Here is a 20211-nt window from a genome sequence, read left to right on the forward strand (position 1 = left end):
GTCATCTTCCGGGGATTCGCGAATACTTACCAAACACTCCCTCCCTGCCCGTCAGACGGTTTCCTCTGCACTCAGATGGGGCCATATTTTACTTGACCAAAAACACAAATAAACAGACTCCCACCAAGAAAATCTGATATCGGTCTGCATTCACGCTTTATTTAGAGAATTTTCAGCGCGTTACTTTCACACAAAAACACCGCTAAATAAGGCTCTAATTCTCATCGTGTCGTAAAACGGCGCTACCTCCGCTGCAGAGCCACAGCTGGCTGCGAGGAGTTTGCCGCTTAGTGTATCAGTCCGCGCGTGGTGTGCCAGATATAAACAAACGCAGGTAGTCTGCCAGGACAAAGAGACACGATGAGAACTAGAGCCTTATTTAGCTGTGTTTTTGTGTGAAAGTAATGCGCTGAAAATTCTCTAAATAAAGCGTGAATGCAGACCGATATCAGATTTTTTCGGTGGGAGTCCGTTTATTTGTGTTTTTGGTCAAGTAAAATATGGCCCCGTCTGAGTGCAGAGGAAACCGGCAGAGGAGCAGGGAGGGGGTGTTTGGTGCGAGCGCTCTGGGCTTCTGCGGCACAAAAACACTGCTGTAGGGGTAATTTCTGCCCTAAACCTTGTGATAGGACCCAACTTGTTCCAACCTGTAGTATCACTTTAATAGATAAGCGCCCAACTGTAGCTGTGGGTGAGTGAGGAGAAAAGAGAAGATCTAGTTGGCAGAACGTGAAGAGAAATGGCGGAAAGTAATGGAGAAGACTGTGTGGTTGCTGGATTACTTGAAACTCAGTTTTTTCCTTTCAATTTTATACCTTATTTTTTTTAATTGTTTGAAGTTGTGTTAGGTGTTGCAGTGTTCAGGCACATGATAAATTTGTAATCTCACAAAACTATCAATATACTAAACTTCCATGTCACATGATTCTGGCTATTGTTTTTATTTCTTTGTTTGATTGTTTATTGCCACGTGTGGTCCCTTGGTCCTACTGCAGGCCCAGTGGCTGCGGCCACGGTTGGCCACTGTCTAATCATGGATATAAATTAACAAAGCTGGATGTTCAAAATAAACGTGTTCAAAATAAAAGTGTGCAGGTTGTCACACCTCTATAGATTTACATGTTGTTAGATCAGATTGCATAATTGTTCTAAAACTAACACAGGACCCTCATGAGATCTTCACTAGCAGTACCGAACTGATCAAGTCATCATTTTACTGGTTCATGACATATTAGAAGGGTGTAGCTCAGCCCCAGGTAGGCTTCCAGAGGGCTGGCTAATCAGAGGGAAGGGGATTTATGGAGGGATAGAGACGCAGCCAGAACAAAGTGTTTCAGAGTGAATTAGCTTGAGCTTTGAGGTCAGACATTTCCCGTCCTGAAATTCTGTCTCTCATCATTTTAAGGTGGATGTACTGAAGAAACACATGAACTCAACTGACTAACCTGATCTGTCCAGATGTTTGTAAGCTGTTTCTGAATATCTCCAACAGAACCCTCTCTCCTTTTGTGTTTCAGTGGGAGCCTCAGAAAGTGTCACCGGCTTGTATGGAGAGACTCTTGCTATACCATGTAACAGAGGAGCTTCTCTACCAGAGGACCTGATGTTCGTCAAATGGAAATACGTGAGTAGAGTGAACCCTGAGTACTCAAATGGTGTCCGTCAAAGCTGGATTGATATCGATGGGAAAGGGCTGATCTATGCTGCCAATCCAGGCAACCAGCTTCATGTCTTTTTGAAACGTTCTTGGCTACTTGATCTGAAATGTTATCTCTAATGCACTTGCTTTGTTTTCTGCTGCATCACCAGTCTGCAGGGTATAAATGTTTAATACTGAATAGAATTTCTGTACATTCTGAAGCTTTTGTTGCTGGTAAACATTAAAATATTTTATAGTTTAAATAAATATTAACTTCAGTAATTCCATCTACTCATTTTTGCCTTTTACCCAAAACATTACCAATCTTATCCCACAGTAGGGCATGCAGGTTATTATTTTACACTAGTATTGGATCTGATTGGATTGGTATCGGTCGATACACAAAGCCCAGATAAAAATATCGGTATCGGAACTAAGTAGGATCACTTCATCCCTAATGTATGTAAACCACGTGTTAACAATTTGACTAAAAGGTACAGTCTGGTTATTTTGAGTGGGGTTGTATGAGGTCAGTACCCACAGAGGATCCTGGCTGGCTCGGCTCTCAGCAGCTGCAGACATGTGGCCTAGCACATGAGCCAGCTACTGCTGGGAAACCCAGACCAAACAACCAACGCTGATAGGAATGAATTAAAAACCTCACTGTGCCTTGAAAGAGCCCACTGTGCTGGGGCCTGCGCTGCTTCAAGGGGGCTCTGTCAGCAGCTGACACAGGTGTAGAGCAGTGAAAGCAGCTCCTGGAGAGCAGAGAGGTAGAATCAGACAGAGGAACAGGGAAAGAACAGCATAAAAACATTTGTTAAGTCATGCATTAGTTTTGAGCCTGTGATGAATAAAGATGGTGTTTTTTGTCGTCCTGCTGCAGGAAAAGGACGACGGCTCCATTGGAGACCTGTTGATCAAACAGTCTCATAGTGAGTCGGCCACGGTGCAGGCCACAGATGGTTACGCTTCGCGGGTCAGCACTGATGACTTGTACAGGCTGCTCATCTCTCAGGCTACGCTCAAAGACCAGAAGACCTTCACCTGTATGGTGGTGTCAGAAACCAACGTCATGGAGTACCCAACGACTGTGGTTGTTCACAGTAAGTCTGAAGAGTGTGAACGACGTGTTACAGAGATTAAAGCTTTGTGTACCTCTAACATTATGCTCTCCTCCCTGTATGTCTGCAGAGAAACCATCCTCAGTGCAGATTATGGACAAGCCTGCTGCTCTGCAGAAGGACAAACCAGTGACGGTATGAGACACCACAGCTTTTTTATTTTAGCAGCCAGGCTGACCGAGAGACAGATCCATAGAAGACAGCTTTACCTCTGCTGTAATCCTTTCATGAGCCTGTTTCCTGAGAAAACTACAAAGACTTGAGACAAAAGAACATCGCTCAGCTTTTTCCAAATCAACCTGCAGACTCTCAGATAACATTTAACAGACATTTGATCAGAAAATGCTTTGAATCAGTTGTTTTTATCATGGATTCAATCATGTGAGAAGCGTCTAGGGTGCATGTTTACTGTGCCGACACTGAGAGTAAATATGTATGGTTATTAAGACGTGCAGAGTGATGGGGGGAAGAGTGTCTGTGCATCCTGTCAGCTGTAAAGTGCTTTATTCAGCTGAAGACACACTTCATGATACTGCAGAGTAGATGAAAATAAAACAACTTTTTTAGATCGCCCTGTCGGAGCAGTCTGTTGAGCACATCCTGTGACAGAGAGAACAACCAAACACATAAACTTGGTTTGAATCCATTTTTTTAACAGATTTTTATCAGAGATTATTACAGATGCTTAAAGTAAGATAAACTTTACTCCACCCAAACCACCATCTGCTTAAATTCATAATATTTCAAGGATACCAAAAAAGGACAAAGAGTGATCAAAGTGGAAATGAAAGGAGGTATAAACAATATTATTTTTGTGTCCTTCTCTCCAGCAGCAGTTTTTACTTTTAGGACCTGAAAATATTCATTTTTGTTTTACATGTAATTAAGAGCAGACAGAAAACTATGATTTTATTGCAAAAGTCAAAAAATGAAGTTTTTTAATCATGACAACATCAATGTGGTGCAAATTGACCAGTATCACTTCAGCATAAACAGTTTAACAACTGTTTTTTCGTGGGTTGGTTAAGGGTTAGCACACATCACTCATCCAGGGAAGAGGAATGAGTTGATTATTGGTACAAAAGTAGAGAGTAACGTAAGGCCATGAACAAGTACCGAATTCACTCGAATACAGGACGACTCTGGTTGTAAGACGACCCCCTCTTTTTAAGACTAATCTTGAGAAAAAGACTCTGATAACCAAACTTCACTTTGTTTAAAGAAGCTATTTTTATTGTAATTCAGAGAAAATCATGGGAATGGTAATTAAAAACTGGTTTCATTTTTGGCTTTTAATACAAGCATTAAGATCCGCATCAGTAAGATCTTTGGTAATGGGCATGCCTTTGTCACATTTCTCAGTAAACTCACACACCCTCCTGGCGATCTCTTGATAATGGCTGCTTTGACGGCCATACATTTTCCTTTTACCATTGACATTTTTCAGACAGTCTTTTTGGACCCACAAACTTCAGATATATCACCTTGTACATCCAAACTTTTTTGCTACCTGACAGTTGTTAAACATCTCTGCCACATCGACCATCATTTTCTTATACTAAATTCACTCTTCTCAGTAGATCAGCACCTTAGTGATGAAACTTCTTTAAATACAACACATTTATCTTTAACATGTCTTTTGTTTGCAGGTGGGAACATGTGTTGCTGCAGATTCAAATCCTGCTGCTACAATCTCATGGAAGAAGAACGGGGCGCCCTTGAATGCCGACGGGAAAGGTACATTTACATCAAACATGCAGAGAGGATTCAGCACTCACAGGTTACAGTTGATCACAGATTCCAGGGGGGCCAATCATACCAAACCTAAACAACACAAATGAAGTCAAATTGTGCTTTTTAGAGCGCAGTCACACTGGCCATCCAAACCGTGCCGTGCCTAAGCACGATTGCCCCCCTGCAGCGCTGTTCCCCAGCTGTAGAGTACGGCCAGCGGTAACACTACCCCCATATGAACCAGACTTTAGAGGGTATCAGACATGCGCACAGCCCGCCTTCGTCATCGTGAAGCATCTGTTTACATGAAGTGCAATCTCATCAGAGTCAGCACAATGAGACACAGAGAGCACTGCTACAACTTTAGAGACTTTAGGACTTATATCAAGTCGTTTTCGCCCGACACAGCCCTCTGACACCCCCGCTTTGTTTAAAATGATTGTCCAGAGATGTGCTCGCGGTGATTATACGTAATGGATCACACGTGCTGTCCGAGTGCTTGTGCTCGTGCATGAAGTAAACCGTGCCGAAGCCCACCTCTTTGAAGCATGCCAAAGCACGAGTGCGAATCGTGCTTGAGCACGGCATAGTTGCGGTCACACTGGCCATTCCAAACGTGCTTTACGGCTGAAGCGTGCTTAGGCACGGCATGATTGGGCAGTGTGACCGCGTCCTTAATGTTTCAAACAAATGGTAAAATACTAAATGTCGGCACTTAAAGTTTCAAAAGATGAAGTCCACGGTGTTGTAAAACTTGCCTAAAACTGAAAAACTGGCGTTCGTTTATTTCCACGCACAGATCAGCATTCATCACTCTGAAAATGCGCTTAAATCCCACACCAGGTCTGAGTCCGTGTTCACAAGTTTCATGTCTGCTTTCGAACGATACTTCAAAGGTGTCGGGTACAATAAAAAACTAACTCAGTGGATCCCAGCACTCCTGTTTGTACATCTCCAAATGCTCTTAGTGTAGCACTGATCAGCATGTTGTGTGTTTTGTCTCCTCCCTGCAGCCATTGTGATCACCCCCAGCATGAAGCTCGATCCAGCCACAGGCCTCTCCACCACCTCCTCCATGCTCCAGTACACAGCCACCAAAGAGGACGTTGGTGCAGTCTTTGCCTGCGTGGCCACACATGAGAAGAAAGATCAGGAGACTGCTCTGGAACCCTTCCCCGTTCACTGTGAGTGTGTAACTCTTCACTTGACGTACCTCTACCTCTTCGAGGTTAATGTCGAGCTACTCTCATTTTGTTCCTTTCTGGTCTGAACAGATCCCTCTGAGAAGGTCACCCTTCAGATAATGTCCAAGGGACCTTTCGTAGAGGGAGACAATGTGACGCTGAAGTGTCAAGCTGACGGAAACCCTCCACCCAGCTCCTTCTTTTTCTACATCAAGGTCAGTTAGAGAGCTAAAGTGCCAGCTGATCTTTGCCGTCTCCATGTCCAGATGACAGGGATCATCTGTTTTTTTAGCTGGGCTTTCTTAAAAAAAAGGATTTGTCACTAGTGTTTGTTTCCTTGCATCGACAAGTCCACCTGAAGTTCAAGAAACCAAGATTGAAACCAGCACAGGCTAAAACCCTCTATGCTAAAAGGCTAACCAGGGCGCTGGCCTGTCCTCTCCTCCTGTGCTGTCATCTTTGCTGAATGGCCTTTGGTGTAATCTCACCGCTCTGTACTGGTCTGGTGGTGTAATGAAGATGCTTTTAATATTTTCTCCTTGTGTCACTGGCCTGGTTTGTGTAATCCTTACGGGACTTCAAACATATGTTGGCTCCATTCTTAAAAACACACTTTTGAGGAATGGTTTTGAAAATTGTAAATTTGCAAATATATAAGACTGGACTGAACATACTGATCAGACTCTGGGGTTCAAAGGTCAAAGTGAACTAGACCAACACCAACATTATATGACAATAACTGCAAACCATGAGTGGATTTTTTTTTTCTCTGTTTGGCTAAAAAATGTAACCTGTAAGAGTTTTTTAAAGTTAATTGTCAATGAAAATAAAAAAGTCCCGACTGTGGAGGTAAGGAATAACGTTTTTTCCTGTACTGAAGCTCAATTCAGTTATTATAAAGACTTGATAAATATCAGACAAAAGCTGAGACAGATATTTAGTTTCACACCAGTTTGCAGATGTGAGTCCAGACCAACTGAAAGTCTGATTTGAAAGAGGCTCTGATAAAAAGTGTTGAGCCACCGGACTGTGTACTCTCCAGATTATTCCAGTGTCCATTTTATGTAGCATGACATAACTCTTCCTCTCATCTCCTTTTCATCAGGGCCAGAAAACACTGGTGGAAAACTCCGACTCCCACACTCTGACAGACATTAGCAGAGACGCTGCAGGAGAGTATAAATGCTCTCTGACCAACGACGAGAAGATTGAGGCAACCCAGAGTATCGCTGTGAGCTGTGAGTACTCATGTTTTATGATTTTGAGCTAAAATACTTTGTGAGGGTAAGCACTTGATATCCTGGCTTTTTTAATGGCTGTCTCCTCGAATCTAGGATTTAGTTAAGAAACATCTTGTTGTTCCTAATGCTTCTCTTTGTGTCTGATCCTTAGACCTGGACCTGAGTCTAAGTCCCACTGGTGACATTGTGAAGAAAGTTGGGGAAAGCCTGGCTGTGAAGGTGGAGAAGACTGCCTCAGGGGAACCCCAAGTGTCATGGACAAAGGTAAAGTTGTGGGAGAGTTATAGAGCTTGCATGAAACTACTAACACATGTTACACTTGAAGATGTTAAAATCACACCGCAGCAGAAATGCTTCATGATGGAGTTGAAAAATCTCTTGAATTTAGTGAAAAACAAGACAAGAAATAGAAAACACAAGGTAGCAGTGATTATTTGCTGTGATCCAGACATGAAGGAGCAAGTCCCCTCTTTGCTGTAGGAGTCACTGACTAATATTTATTACCCTGCTTTAAGGATGGAAAGCCAGTGAAGGAGCCAAACTTCGAAAAGCTGGCCTATGCTGATGCCGGAGCCTACACCTTTGAGCTCTCCCTGGACGGACTGACACGTCGTCAGAGCTTCAAACTGGCTGTGGAAGGTGAGTCAGTGTGTGTGTTTTGTAGATTTGTGTATAACATTTTGCTGCCGCCCTGGTTGTTTTAGTTATAAGTTAGCCAAAAGTCTTTTTAGTTGCTTATTAAGGAAACATGATCTGTGTTATCTTCCTGCATGTGTGTTTTTCTCTTTTGTTTCTCAGGAAGTCTGTTTCCCCTTATTTTGTAGTTTTTGACTATAGGTTTCGTTTTACTTTCTGTTTCTGTGTTTATTTTCTTTTTGATGACTCTAAGCTGATAGCAGTCAGAGCCTGAAAGGAGTGAGAGGCAAAATTTGACCATCAAAGTCTGTTTTACTTGTCATGTAGTTTTCAGAATAGAATAGAATAGAATAGAATAGAAAAGAATAAACTTTACAAATCCCTGAATGAAAATTCAGAGTCATAGAAGCAAAACAAGAAAGTATGATATAATATAACTGTAAAACATTCATAATATCTAAATAGAATCAGAATCCCAATCAGAATACTTTATTGGTCCCCAAGGGGAAATTTCATTTCAGTTAGTTCAATAGAGTAATATTACAAGTGTCAACTAGAGAAAAAAAAAAGTCTATCAGAGACAAGAGCTTGTCCATCATTGTCCAGTCAGCCAGTCTCCACCTCCACAGGGTCCAGGACTGAGCTTCTTCAGCAGTCTGTTCAGTCTCTGTCTCCTGGATCCTGTCTGCTCACAGCAGATGAAGTGCTGCCAATGTGGCGTTCGGATCCAGTGTTAGCTCCATCAGCCATGTTTGTTAATAGCATGATGCTAATCTGCCCTCTGGTATTCCTTCTGTTGCTTGGTTAGCATGGCTAGCCCATCCATCTCATTGGAGGTAGATCTTACGTTCCCAATATGAATGGAAGGACAGGTCGATGTCATCTCTTCTGTGCTCACACTGCAGCACCAGCACATTATCCTTGCTTTCTTCGCTTCAGCTCAGAGAGAGCACCAGCCCCAGCACTAGCTCTCATCAGCATGCAACAGGCTGCTAACATCTGAAATCTTGAGTGTAAACAATGCAGTTATACTGCAACAGGCAGCTGCTGGGGCGGCGCCTAGTATGCTCCAAGATATCTTTAAGAATCTGGTTTTTTAAGGCCTTGTTTTTTTTTTTCAGATTTTTCTTCCTTCAGTTGCCTTTCAGCTTTAGTTTATGAAAAACATTTTCTTCAGCTTTTATAGCCATAGTTTAAATCTTTAACTTATTCTATCTTGTTTAAAATCCTGAATAATTTGATCAAGTGTTTTTTCACACTGAGAACTGGTAGAAGGTAGATTTCCCTAATTTTATCAGGACTCTTCAGGGTTTTTTTTGGAAGGTGCTTGGAGAACCATCATTCAATAAATCTAGTCACAGTTTCTTTTCTGTGAAAACCGTTTTGACAGTCAGGCGGTCATTTATGCAAAATGAAGTTAATGCTGCTTTTGTATCTTTACTGTTTAAACTAAAATGGTAATAATGAGATAAACTAACAGAGCTGATCTTCTGACTCTCCTCAGGAAAGCCTGTGATCACTAGTTTGACCAAACACAGGCCTGGGGAGGCCCAATTCAAAGTCCTGACCTGTGAGGCTGATGGCGTACCAGAACCCCGTTTCCAGTGGAGCATCAACAACACAAATGTAAGTGTCAGCAGTGCATGGAAGACACGGCATGTCCTGCCATGTAACAGGAAGTTTCTTAAATGTACAGGGACCAGACCAGCTTCACATGTAGGGTAAGAAAAGTACAGCCAAAGTACCCCGGGCTGATAATAAAAAGGGAATGACACCGAGTTTACAGTGTGTGTATCTCATGTCTCTATATTTTTTTTTCCTTGCATTCCATAAATACAGCTGCACTTGTGCCAGAAATTTACAGACAGATTCAAGGAAGAGAAGCAAGGGAATGAAAAAGTATATTTCTCTGGAGTTTCACATGAAATAATGTCTGATGACAGCATCAGCTGATCTCTACCTGATCTGCAGTTAGTCGAGAGAGGAGGAAGAACACCTGACGATACAGAGAACGTTTTTAGAATAAGAATTACTTTATTTATCCTCAGAGAAGAGATTCAGTCATTACAGCCACCCTAATAAACAATAAAGTAAGAATAGAATAGTAAGTGATAGAAATAGAAAGAAAGAAGGAAAGAAAGAAAGAAAGAAAGAAAGAAAGAAAGAAAGAAAGAAAGAAAGAAAGAAAGAAAGAAAGAAATGAATTAAAACAAGTACGCTTGTCTCTGATGAGTTATTTTTGTGTGTCCAGGAGGAGAGCTCTTACTCTGAAGGCAGAGCTGTCCATAAAATCACTGTGATACCGAGTGTGAACCTGACCGTCACCTGTACCGTCACAAACAGGCTGGGAGAAGACTCCAGGACCATCAATGTCTCCTCAGGTGAGAAACAGTAAAGGTCATGTAGGCAGGTGTATACTAAGCTCCTGCTCCACAGCTCTGGGTGCGACCAGACAATGCTGAACTTTTAAGTGGTTCCCAGACCATCCCGACCTGGCTGTCTCTTACTTTGTTGTCTCTTTCACTGCCTCCCCTGATTAAGCTGGACTTGCCGTTGTTAGTTGGGAACCTTTTCTTATTCCCCATAAAATCTCTAAACCTACTGTCGTAAGTGCTTTTTATGTTCAGGCATCTTCATAAACCTTCAGAGCTCATGTTTTTGAGTCTGCACCTGCTCGAGCTTTTCTCCTTTTTTCATCTCTGCAGTGTCGCTTTTTTCTTGGCTTTGTTTGCTTGTTTGATTTGTTCTAATTTTTTTTTATATTTTATTTCAGTTTTTAAGGAGGTCCCTGAGAAAAGAGGTAAGATCTTGTTTTCTCTTCCTGTCACCATAAACTGTTGTAGAGAAGATTGTGACTCAAAAGATGAAGTCTTTACATAAATCCAGAAATTGTGGGAACTTCAGCATTAGTTAAAAATGATATGATAAAAGCCATGATAAGCTTCTTTTGTTCTTAAGGGCGCTAATAATAACAGTGAGGTATAATAGTGATAATAATATTTTGCATGACAGTAACTGTTTATTCCTTTATCAGATTTGTATAAAGTATGTAAATGAATGGACAATAAATCACTTTTATAGAGAAATAATCTTTTTTTTTTTTGTTTCAGCCTTAATACGTAATAACCTCTAAAGAGCTTTGATGCCTGCTTCTCTTTCTTTCCACTCTAACATTTTCTCACGCTGAAGTAAGCTACAGCTGCTCTGTCACAATCTGAAGTCTGTGCTGAATCCTGAGTCTTGTGAAAAAACCGTATGTCCACGCTAAGTGTGACCATTTGTCAGCAGTGAAAGTCGGCGGACAGTTAAACTGATCGTTCTGGGCTCTGATATGTTTAGATTGTGTTCTTGATTTGGATTTGACTTTAAATCAATGAAACATCATAACTGAAGCATACAGTGTTTGACACGTGATTTCTGAGTTCCATTATCGTCTCTGCTCTCTGCTTTCAGATTCTGAGGAAAGTTCAGACGATCAGTCAAAGGTCATTGTGGGCGTTGTACTTGGTCTTCTCATCGCTGCTGCTGTGGTCGGACTGATCTACTGGCTGTACATGAAGAATTCAAGGTAAAGACTTGGTTTGAACCCCTAAGAGAGCGGTCACACTGGCCATTTGAACGGTGCCTAAGCACGTTTCAGCCCTTAAGTCCAGTTTGTTTGGTCAATGTGACCGAAAGTGTGCTGCGCTCTGGATAAACATTATAAACAATAGAATAGAAATAGGAAATACTTTATTTATCCCTGAGGAGAAATTCAGGAGTCACAGCAGCATTTAAAAAAAACAAAAGTAAGAAAATGGATTGAAAGTGCACAAAGGTCTACAAGAAAATAGATGACGACAGCCCGTCCACCACTCTCCAGCCCAGCCAGTCTCCACCTCCACAGGGTCCAGGACTTAGCCTCCCCAGCAGTCTGTTCAGTCTCTGTCTCCTGGATCCTGTCTGCTCACAGCAGGCGAAGCTCCTCTAATGTGGCGCCGGCGTCCGATGTCAGCTCTGTCAGCCACATCTGTGAACAGCACAATGACACTCTGCCCTACGGCAGCCCCTCTGCCGCTGGGCTAGCACGGCTAGCTCATCCATCCCAATGGAGATAGATCCCACGTTCCCAACAACGATGGATGGAAGGACAGGTCCACGTCGTCACCTCCCAGCTCACACCCGAGAACCAGCACGTCATCCTCACCTCCTCCTCCTCACCTCGAGTGAAATCATCAAGCCTTACACTAGTTAGCATTGACATGCTACAGGCTGCTAACAGCTAATTTCACATGTAAACAATGCAGCCATGGCTACATGTAGGATCTCCAGACAAACACAGGAGAAAAGTAGTAAAAATATCGCTGAAGCCACAAAAAGTTTGGTGTCCATGACCAACAATGAACCATACAAAGTGATGATCCACTTTAAATACAAAGATGACGAAAAAGAGACGAAAATAATTACAAAAAACCGACAAAGAAGAGAGAGCTGCTGCAATAGGCAGCTACTTGGGCAGCGCTTAGCAACCAATAGCGGGGTGTTAGAGGGCTGTGTTGGACCAAAACAACTTCACATAAGCCAAACTGTCTCTAAAGTTGTAGCAGTGTTCTCTGTGTCTCATTATGCAGACTCTGATGAGGTCACGCTTTGTTTTCCAGACGCTTCACGTATGATGTAGGCGAGCCATGCGTGTGCCTTAAGTTGGGTTCACATCAAAGTAGTAGGACCATGGGGTGTAATGACCAGGTGTGATGAAACGATGCTACAGAGGATGATTGTTCTTGAGTGTAGCATGGTTCGAATGGCCAGTGTGACCATGCCCTTACTGTGGATCTTACAGCAGGAGGCCCAAACACCAGTCAGCCAGAACACGATCACTACTGACAGGAAGAGCAGATAACACTGATCATCTTATTCCTATAGATAGAACAGTTCTCTGTTTCATATTTTCTGTTTTGGGTACAACATGCTGTATACTTCTCTGTGAATTATCTCTGTGGACGTGTGAGTCCACGTAACAGGAAGAGGAAACTTAAACAGACATAAGTTTGTGTGAAGAGTGAGGGAAGCTGACAATTCATGGCTTTCAATCACACTATAGTTAGGTGTTACATTACTTTAACATGGTTGCTCACTGATGTCTTCTGTCACTTCCTGTTAGAAAGCACCCCCTTTGATATTTTCCAACACAGAGGTATAATCAAACCTCTTTGAAACAAAACATAAAATGTAATATTGAAACAAATAGACTTAAACACAGAGATAAAAATGGATCAAATCTGAGGAAGTGTCGCTTTATAGAGGAAGATAAGTTATTTAATAAGTAATTTTGTATTTTAGTGCTTAAGTTTAAGTTATATCTGGCAATGACTGACTGTTTTCAATTTCTGTATTACCTCAGACAAGGAAGCTGGAAAACTAATGAGAAGGAGATCGGATCATCTGAAGAGAGCAAGAAACTGGAGGATAATGAGCTCACCGCTTAAAGCTTTTCACTGCTGAGCTACGAGCAGTGAAAGAGGTAAAAAGTGACACCAACGTTAAAAATACAGGAGCACATTAAAATCTTTCTCCATGCCCTCACTGAAACTGTTCTCTGTTAAGAATGGATTTTGTCAGTCTTTGATTGGCCTTCAGTCCTGTTATTGGTTTTATTTATTCATATATTTATTTTCAAATTATCTGCTTGGATCTTATGGTGTGGTCCCAGACCTCTGATTCCGTTCTTTTAACACAGAGAAGGTCTGAAGGATCATTACCTTTAGGTGCTTTTGAAAGAGTTCCTGGAACTACGGTATTGACCAAAGTATAATTCATGGTTTTCCCCATTGAAAATAATGTGAAAAAAGAGGGTGAGATTTCTAATAATCAGGGTCTAACAAGAGGCGCGGAGATTGTCTCAAGCAAAGTGGACCAAAAGTTGGGCAAGTTAACAGACAACTGAAGCAGATTCATGATGCTAATTTAAGACAATGATGGTCAATGCAACAGAGGTGTTAAACAACTGTCAGGCAGTTACAGAGTATTGTTGTCCCAAAATGGTACATCCAAAAAGACTGTCTAAATAATGCTAACTGTAAAAGACAAACTTATCATGGTCCTCAAAGCAGCGGTTTCCAAGAGACTGACAAGAGGGTGTGTGAGTTTGTTATTGAGAAACGTAACGAAGGCATGACCATTACCAGAAATCTTACATATACATTTCTGAGTGACTGTATTTAAAGCCAAAAAATGAAAGCGGTCTGTTATTATTTCAATGATTTTCTCAGAACTTAAAAAATAGTTTCTTTAAACAAAGTAAATTTTGGTTATTGGAGTCTTTTTTCGAAAGATTGGTCTTGAAAAGAGGGGGGGATCATCTTGGATATTCTTGGGGGGGGGGGTTACAGTGATGTCATAATTTTTAGGACTGAAGGCCAAACTATGACCCTCTTTTTTTTAGACGTCCCCATAAAGAAATGATGCTTGTTCAAGTTTAAGATGATGAAATGTGAAACGGCTGAACAGAGAAACTAATCCTTTTGTTTTTTGTTTTGTTTTGTTTTTTTTTCTGGGGAGGAAGCAAGTTAATGCAAACTTGCAACATGAAACAATCACAGACTTCCTGTTGGCTACTGGTCCACACAGTGTCCACATGGGAAGAACCAAGTCCTGCCTCCAGCCTGCTGTTCCACCAGACTGTTTGAAGCCTGCACTGAGCCCGCCTCGTTTCACTGTATCATTCTGTGTTCTTTTTTAAAACGTCCCCGATGACTGCTGCTTTTGTTCGTTACAGCGCCTCTGTCAGGCTGTACAGTCTAGACTTTCGTCACTTGGTTTTTCCATGAGGATTTTTTTGTTTCTTCATCAAAGAATGTGTTTGAGTCGACATTTTGAACACTACGATTATGTCACGGATTACTTCTTATCCTCAAAATTTTCTTTAGGTCAACAATGCCTCATAATAACCTCCTGATGGTATGAGAATCACTGGCAAATGGACTTAAAACCACCTCTAAACAAACAGCTTCAACAAAGACCCCAATGAATGTCCTGGGATAAACTAAGAACTGTAACTGTATCATTAAAAACATTGAACTGTTTGGAAATGCAGATGTTGATGTGTGAATTTGAGATTGGCACAATGGGCTTTTGGATATGGGAAATCACTTTTTGGGTTTTAGTATAAGGGACTTTTTTTTTCCAGCCAATTTACCAAAGTTTGCAGAGTTAGTGCAACAAATGAGATATCTACAAGCATAATGTTTGACAATTATGATACACTCAGTGTCATCTGTATGTCCTCACCTCTTGGTTTTAATGTTCCTGTTCCAAACTCTCAATGTTGGATTTAAAATTTTGAGGAAGATTTTTTTTTTTTATGTACTCTTATTTTGAAAGGCTTGTGACACCAGTTCCAAATCTGTTTTTTTTCTTGTGTGTGTTTGATGTATTTATTACCTTCATTTAACACAGCTGTTTGGCAGTGCTGCAGATTGAAATACAGCATTTTGAAGCCTCAACTCTTTGTTAAAGTATTCAAGAAAAAGCTACTTCAGGATTATCAGGGCAGGCTTTGGATTTTGTTGTTAACAGTTTAAAAGCATATATATATCTGGTGACATCTAGTGGTCAAATTTTAGATTAAAGCTCTGCTCACCTCTCCCTTTGGTGAGGCTCCAACCACTCTCCTCCACAACGTCTTCTCGAATGTGCCACTGACTGAAAGCAAAAATGCAAATGTAGGAAGGAGGCTGTACACAGCTGAAGGACACCTGCTCCTGTATTTAAACATCTTTTTTTAACTTAATGAAAACTCTTACGTAAAGGTAACTGTGCAGTAATTTAAATATGCTTACATGTAATATACGCTATTGACAAGTCTGTTCTGGAATCACTACCTTTCTCCACATTAAAAGCTCAGTGTTGTGAAGGATGAGGCGCATCAAAGACAGAAGTGAAGGAGCATAGAAAGGAAAAAGCGTTACCTTTTTTTGCAGCTTTCATTTTATTAAATGCAAAAAGAGTCTGGATCACTTTTCCTCATATTTCCATGTTTAACCTCTGCATCAGTCAAACTCAGAATTGTTTCAGCATTTGATTGTTCTAAGGTCTTGTAGCACTGTCAGAATTCACCTGGTTTTACAGAACTTGAATCTTGGAGACATTTTTTTTTTTTCACACTGAACCATGAATGAAAGTTCCCTATCTTGTTTTTTTTTTTTTTTTTTTTTTTTTGTAACTGTGTAGGAGTCACTGATGAAGCGTTTTTGCAAATGTAACTTTTCAACCTGTACTTCTGGATGGATGTAACCTGACATGAATACTGTTTTTCTATTCCACTTTTTGCTTTCGTGAAATCAGGTGAGAGCAGCAAAACCAAAGAGAGGAGAAGAGAAAGCCAAAGGGTTGAAACTGTTTTTCTGTTTTGTTTTGTTTTTTACTGTTGTTCAATAAAGTGTCCAAAAGATGGTGCTTTTTGTTGTTTCTTTTGTTTGTGGTTCAACAGAATAGAGCCTCTGTCTTTTATCCACAAACATGTTTCAGTATTTTTATTACATAGCACTATTGTCTGGAAGGTGACAACAATCAAACTTTATTAACTCAGTTTGTAGTTTAGTGTCCAGAAGGAGATCAGACTGTATAGTGCTCCTCACAGCCCTGTGCTCTGAGACGTGTCTGTAATGTGTAATGTTAGTGAATCCAGGTTATGTCCTATCAGTGCTCATCTACCAACCCCTACCTCACCAAGCAGAGCTATTGTAACCATTAACTGATACATGTTCTTTGGGAAAATCCGGCCTGACCACAGAAACTAAGAAATAGCCTCCAGAAATAACTAGGGCTTAGACTTAAATACAATATTCACCGCTGACTAGTTAAAGAAACATTGTTGTTTTAAAAAAAAGTAATGCATTTTACCACAGTTTATTTTTCCCATCAGTTCTAGCCAATGGTATCACCTTGGTGCTCGACATGAGGAAGTGAGCACTAAGACCAGAGCTAGTACGAGTATGCAGTGTCAGAATTTAAAAAAAAAAAAAAAAAAGAGGGGTAGATAAACTTGGCTTAAGGTTATTGTGGTGGCAGTGAGTTTGATTATAGCACATAGTCACACAAAAGAGTTGATCGGTGGGACTGGAGTTGGTTAAGAGACCATTTTTTGTTTGAACTGTTGTTAAATCTGGTGTATAAATTGCAACTTCATGACCTTTCTTTTTTTTTTTTTCATTTAAAAAGTGTGCTGCACCAGTGCAACTCATATATCAGTATTGAATAACTGAGCAAGGTATTGAGTGGGGATGTGGTATGGGATGGCGCTTTAATCTAGCTGAATCTTCGTCAGCCCGTCAGTACGTTTACATGCAGCTTCAACATTGGACTGCGATCTTAGTCAGTATGAGATGGGACTATTAAGATGTATGTGAAAAGCTTAGTCGGACCAGGAACAGATTGAGCATAGCTCGATCTACCCACATGGATAATGTGATTGGTATCGGACTGCTGGTGGAATCGACAGGAAGAGGGAGTGGATGAGTAGATTAATGTGATTAACATGAATGGTATGTTAGAAAGCCCTGTGATTGGCTGCCTACCAGTCCAGGGTGTACCCCGCCTCTCGCCCAATGACAGCTGGGATAGGCTCCAGCCACCCGCGACCCTGAACAGGATAAGCGGTTAAGAAAATAGATGGATGGATAGTATGTTAGAAACATGAAGAACTACAGCCACCTATCGCAGAGGAGTGAGACGTTCTCGGCCAGAAGTCCATTTCTCTTTTCTGCATCTATATGCAAACAAGATTAGATTGCACGCTGTGAACATATGATCGATCTATGACCTGCATTTTTCGGCTACATGTATGTAAACATTTTTTTTAAATTATAAATAATGATCTAAAAAAACCCTTTCCTCTAAGAGAGCTCCAAAAACCAACTACATCTTATTTACTGGTGTGGCTTATATTCTTGATTTTAGGGTATTTCAGATGGTAGAAATTACACATATTGAGTAGTTGGCCTGTTCATATTTTACAAGCATTTCTTATTTACCAGTTAATTCTTTGTTTGCTCTCTTTGGGAATGAAAGAACTGTGTTTTACAAGTTAACAAAAAGTCCTTAGGACCTTAAATTTATTGGTTAATCCTTTCAAACATTCCTTGTTCAAACTGCAGTAATGTTTCTTAAACTGCACTCTACATTTAACAAGAACATGAGAGTGAACATAAAAAAGATATTGTTACTAAAGCGTATGTTTATGTGTACTCATTGATTAAGCCATCCAACAAGATCCATTTGAATATAAAAACTGTTAGTGTGCAATTAAAATGTGATTAGATAATTATTTACAAAGACTCTAATTATTTTGGTACTTATTTAATAGTGAATATGAACAGGCAAAAAGTCAGACTATTTCAAGATTGTGCTTAAATTCCTCACAGGGTCTTTAATTTGTTTTCACACAAAACACATTTGAAGAAGAGTGATCCCTCCACCCACCCCCTCATGTTTGAGTCAGCCCTGACTAATGTGTTTTATTCAAAGCAAACCATGGGGCAGTCTGTTCTAGTCAGTTTTTGAGCTCAGCAACACTGATCATTTTTGTGTTGTTTTATTGGGCTTTGTTGCATTTATTCATTTTTTTATTTTTTATTTTTTATTAGTTATTTATTTATTTTTTCATTTATCTATTTATTTTGGCTTTGACCTCATAGAAAGAAAACAGGTGGGGTCCATCTGGAAGGACAGCAGCCCTGAAGGGATGACCTCTTCAATGATTGAATAAAATAAATAAATACATTCTGGTTGCTTTAAAAATGCAAAAAGGGGTTATAACTAAAAAAAGAGAAATAAATTCCTCCGTGAATACAAATGCAGAAATCTTTTGTCTTAAAAAATGTTGGTATTTCTTTAACAAAAACAGCTGTTGAATGATTCCCTCTGTGACATTTCAGTGATATCTAATTTTTAACATACCTCTGACCAATAGTTATTGTTTGCGATATTCCTTCTGAGGAAACCTGTGGTGTGTTTATGCAGATGGAGTATATCACCAACATAAGCTCCACCCTTATCTAATGGGTCCAGAATCACAGAGCAAACACCTTATCAGCTAACATCGCGCACCATCCCGTCAGACACACACACACACACTCAGAGGGTGTTACAGATATCTCACAGTCAAACCTGCAGTTTGAGACGACTGGAGGGAGGAGATAAACACTGTTTAAAAGGAGAAGGAGCTGCATGCCTCAAATCTCCACAAAGTTTAGCTGCAGAGCACAATTTGAATGATGGCCCTAAATGTGCGCTGTGTTTTCATTCTTCAGCCTGGGAGAGTTTTTGTTTCATGTAAAACAGGAGAAAACTGAGGTAAGAAAAGTCTGATTCAATTAATGATTTACACACTGACATCCTTCTGAATGACATTTGCTAAAATTGTAAATGTTTATTCAAAATAACTCTGTCATAAGAAACAAGAGCACACAGTGAGTAAATGTTCCTCAGGATTTTTGTGTTAAATGTTTTTGTTTTTTTTTTCCTTGTGTTAATAGTTTAATATACCATCTGTGCATGTTTGGAGGAAAAGTTAACACCTGCCTTAAAAGCTGAAATTTGTTTCACCATTTGACAAACTTAACAGTTATTTGCCATCATAAAATTAATCTTAACATTAATTCTATTTTTTTTTAAATTCTTTAATGTCCTAAAAGTGTCAAGTTAGGGATGAATGCTTCGAGTAAACATCTCTCCTTTAACTGTGGGGCTCAGGGAGGAGGTCATTTCAGGGGCGAGGTCCCATGGGGCCATGATAAAGGCCTTGATCTCTCAGCAGTCCACAAGATATGACCAAGTCCTTAATTTAAACTTCATTCATCATTCTCAATTCAATGATTTTATGTTACAACAAAATCTGTACACAGGAGCAGCTCCTGGTTAAGGTTTTTCATTTCTTTGCATTAAAACAACTTCAGGTGTAAATGTGTCCACAGAAGGGCTACCTGCAGTGTTTATCTGTGGATTTTCAGTGATCAGTCCAGTTAAACGGTACTTTTCATTCACAGTATAAATTGTACTTTTTTGAACGTCAAATGCATCATTTTTTATAAATGAAATGCATTTCTTTAATGGATTACGACACATTGATTCAGATAAAGGTTAACATGGGATTCATTTATTGAATAAAATGGTCATGACATTAGTAATAATACACATGCAGTATTTCACCGTGCTACTCTATATGTGCTGTAAAGATAATAGAAAATATTTTGTAACAATCAAACAACACTAATTTCTAAATTACAGGTTTTTTAAAAAAAACAACCGGACACCTGAAGGACAGAAATAACATACAGCTGTATGAGTGCTTTACTATTACAATCTACTATGAGAGCTGTACAATTTATTTGTTCAAACATTTTTCTCTTTCCGGCCTTGTTAATGGGATATTTTAGTGTTTTTTGAAGTGTGGTTGTATGAGTTACATGTCACTAGTAAATGTTTTAGTAACATCAGATCCCTGTCAGCTCGGACCCTTTGAGAAGAAACTTCTTTTAGTAAACACACAAACTAGGCTACAGTTCTCTGCAGACAGGACTGAGTCTACCAGGTGGGATTCAGATCATTTAGAGCAGAGGGCTTCAACAGAGGGTCTGTGACATTTTTGCATTATGAGGCAATTTTTATATTTT

General features: G+C 40.2%; 1 protein-coding gene across 3 annotated transcripts in view; it reads left to right on the forward strand.

Annotated features, from left to right (window-relative positions):
- alcama (activated leukocyte cell adhesion molecule a) overlaps positions 1–15915 on the forward strand; it is a 50656-nt gene extending 34741 nt beyond the window's left edge. The window contains exons 2-16 of one of the 3 annotated variants that reach the window (XM_074671450.1): positions 1518–1624; positions 2526–2745; positions 2834–2898; positions 4413–4500; positions 5511–5681; positions 5772–5896; positions 6787–6919; positions 7074–7186; positions 7438–7561; positions 9063–9184; positions 9810–9939; positions 10332–10358; positions 11012–11126; positions 12942–13061; positions 14099–15915. In XM_074671450.1, coding sequence (XP_074527551.1) covers positions 1518–1624; positions 2526–2745; positions 2834–2898; positions 4413–4500; positions 5511–5681; positions 5772–5896; positions 6787–6919; positions 7074–7186; positions 7438–7561; positions 9063–9184; positions 9810–9939; positions 10332–10358; positions 11012–11126; positions 12942–13026 — 1625 coding nt within the window. In that variant the 3' untranslated portion in view covers positions 13027–13061; positions 14099–15915. The remainder of the gene's footprint in view (positions 1–1517; positions 1625–2525; positions 2746–2833; positions 2899–4412; positions 4501–5510; positions 5682–5771; positions 5897–6786; positions 6920–7073; positions 7187–7437; positions 7562–9062; positions 9185–9809; positions 9940–10331; positions 10359–11011; positions 11127–12941; positions 13062–14098) is intronic. The other 2 variants (XM_074671449.1, XM_074671451.1) reach the window with 2 other exon arrangements.
- Positions 15916–20211: the final 4296 nt, after the last annotated feature.

The sequence above is a fragment of the Halichoeres trimaculatus genome, unplaced genomic scaffold (assembly GCF_033239565.1).
Source record: "Halichoeres trimaculatus isolate MK-OKI-2021-1 unplaced genomic scaffold, fHalTri1.1 fHalTri1_scaffold_6, whole genome shotgun sequence".
Taxonomy (NCBI): Eukaryota; Metazoa; Chordata; class Actinopteri; order Labriformes; family Labridae; genus Halichoeres; species Halichoeres trimaculatus.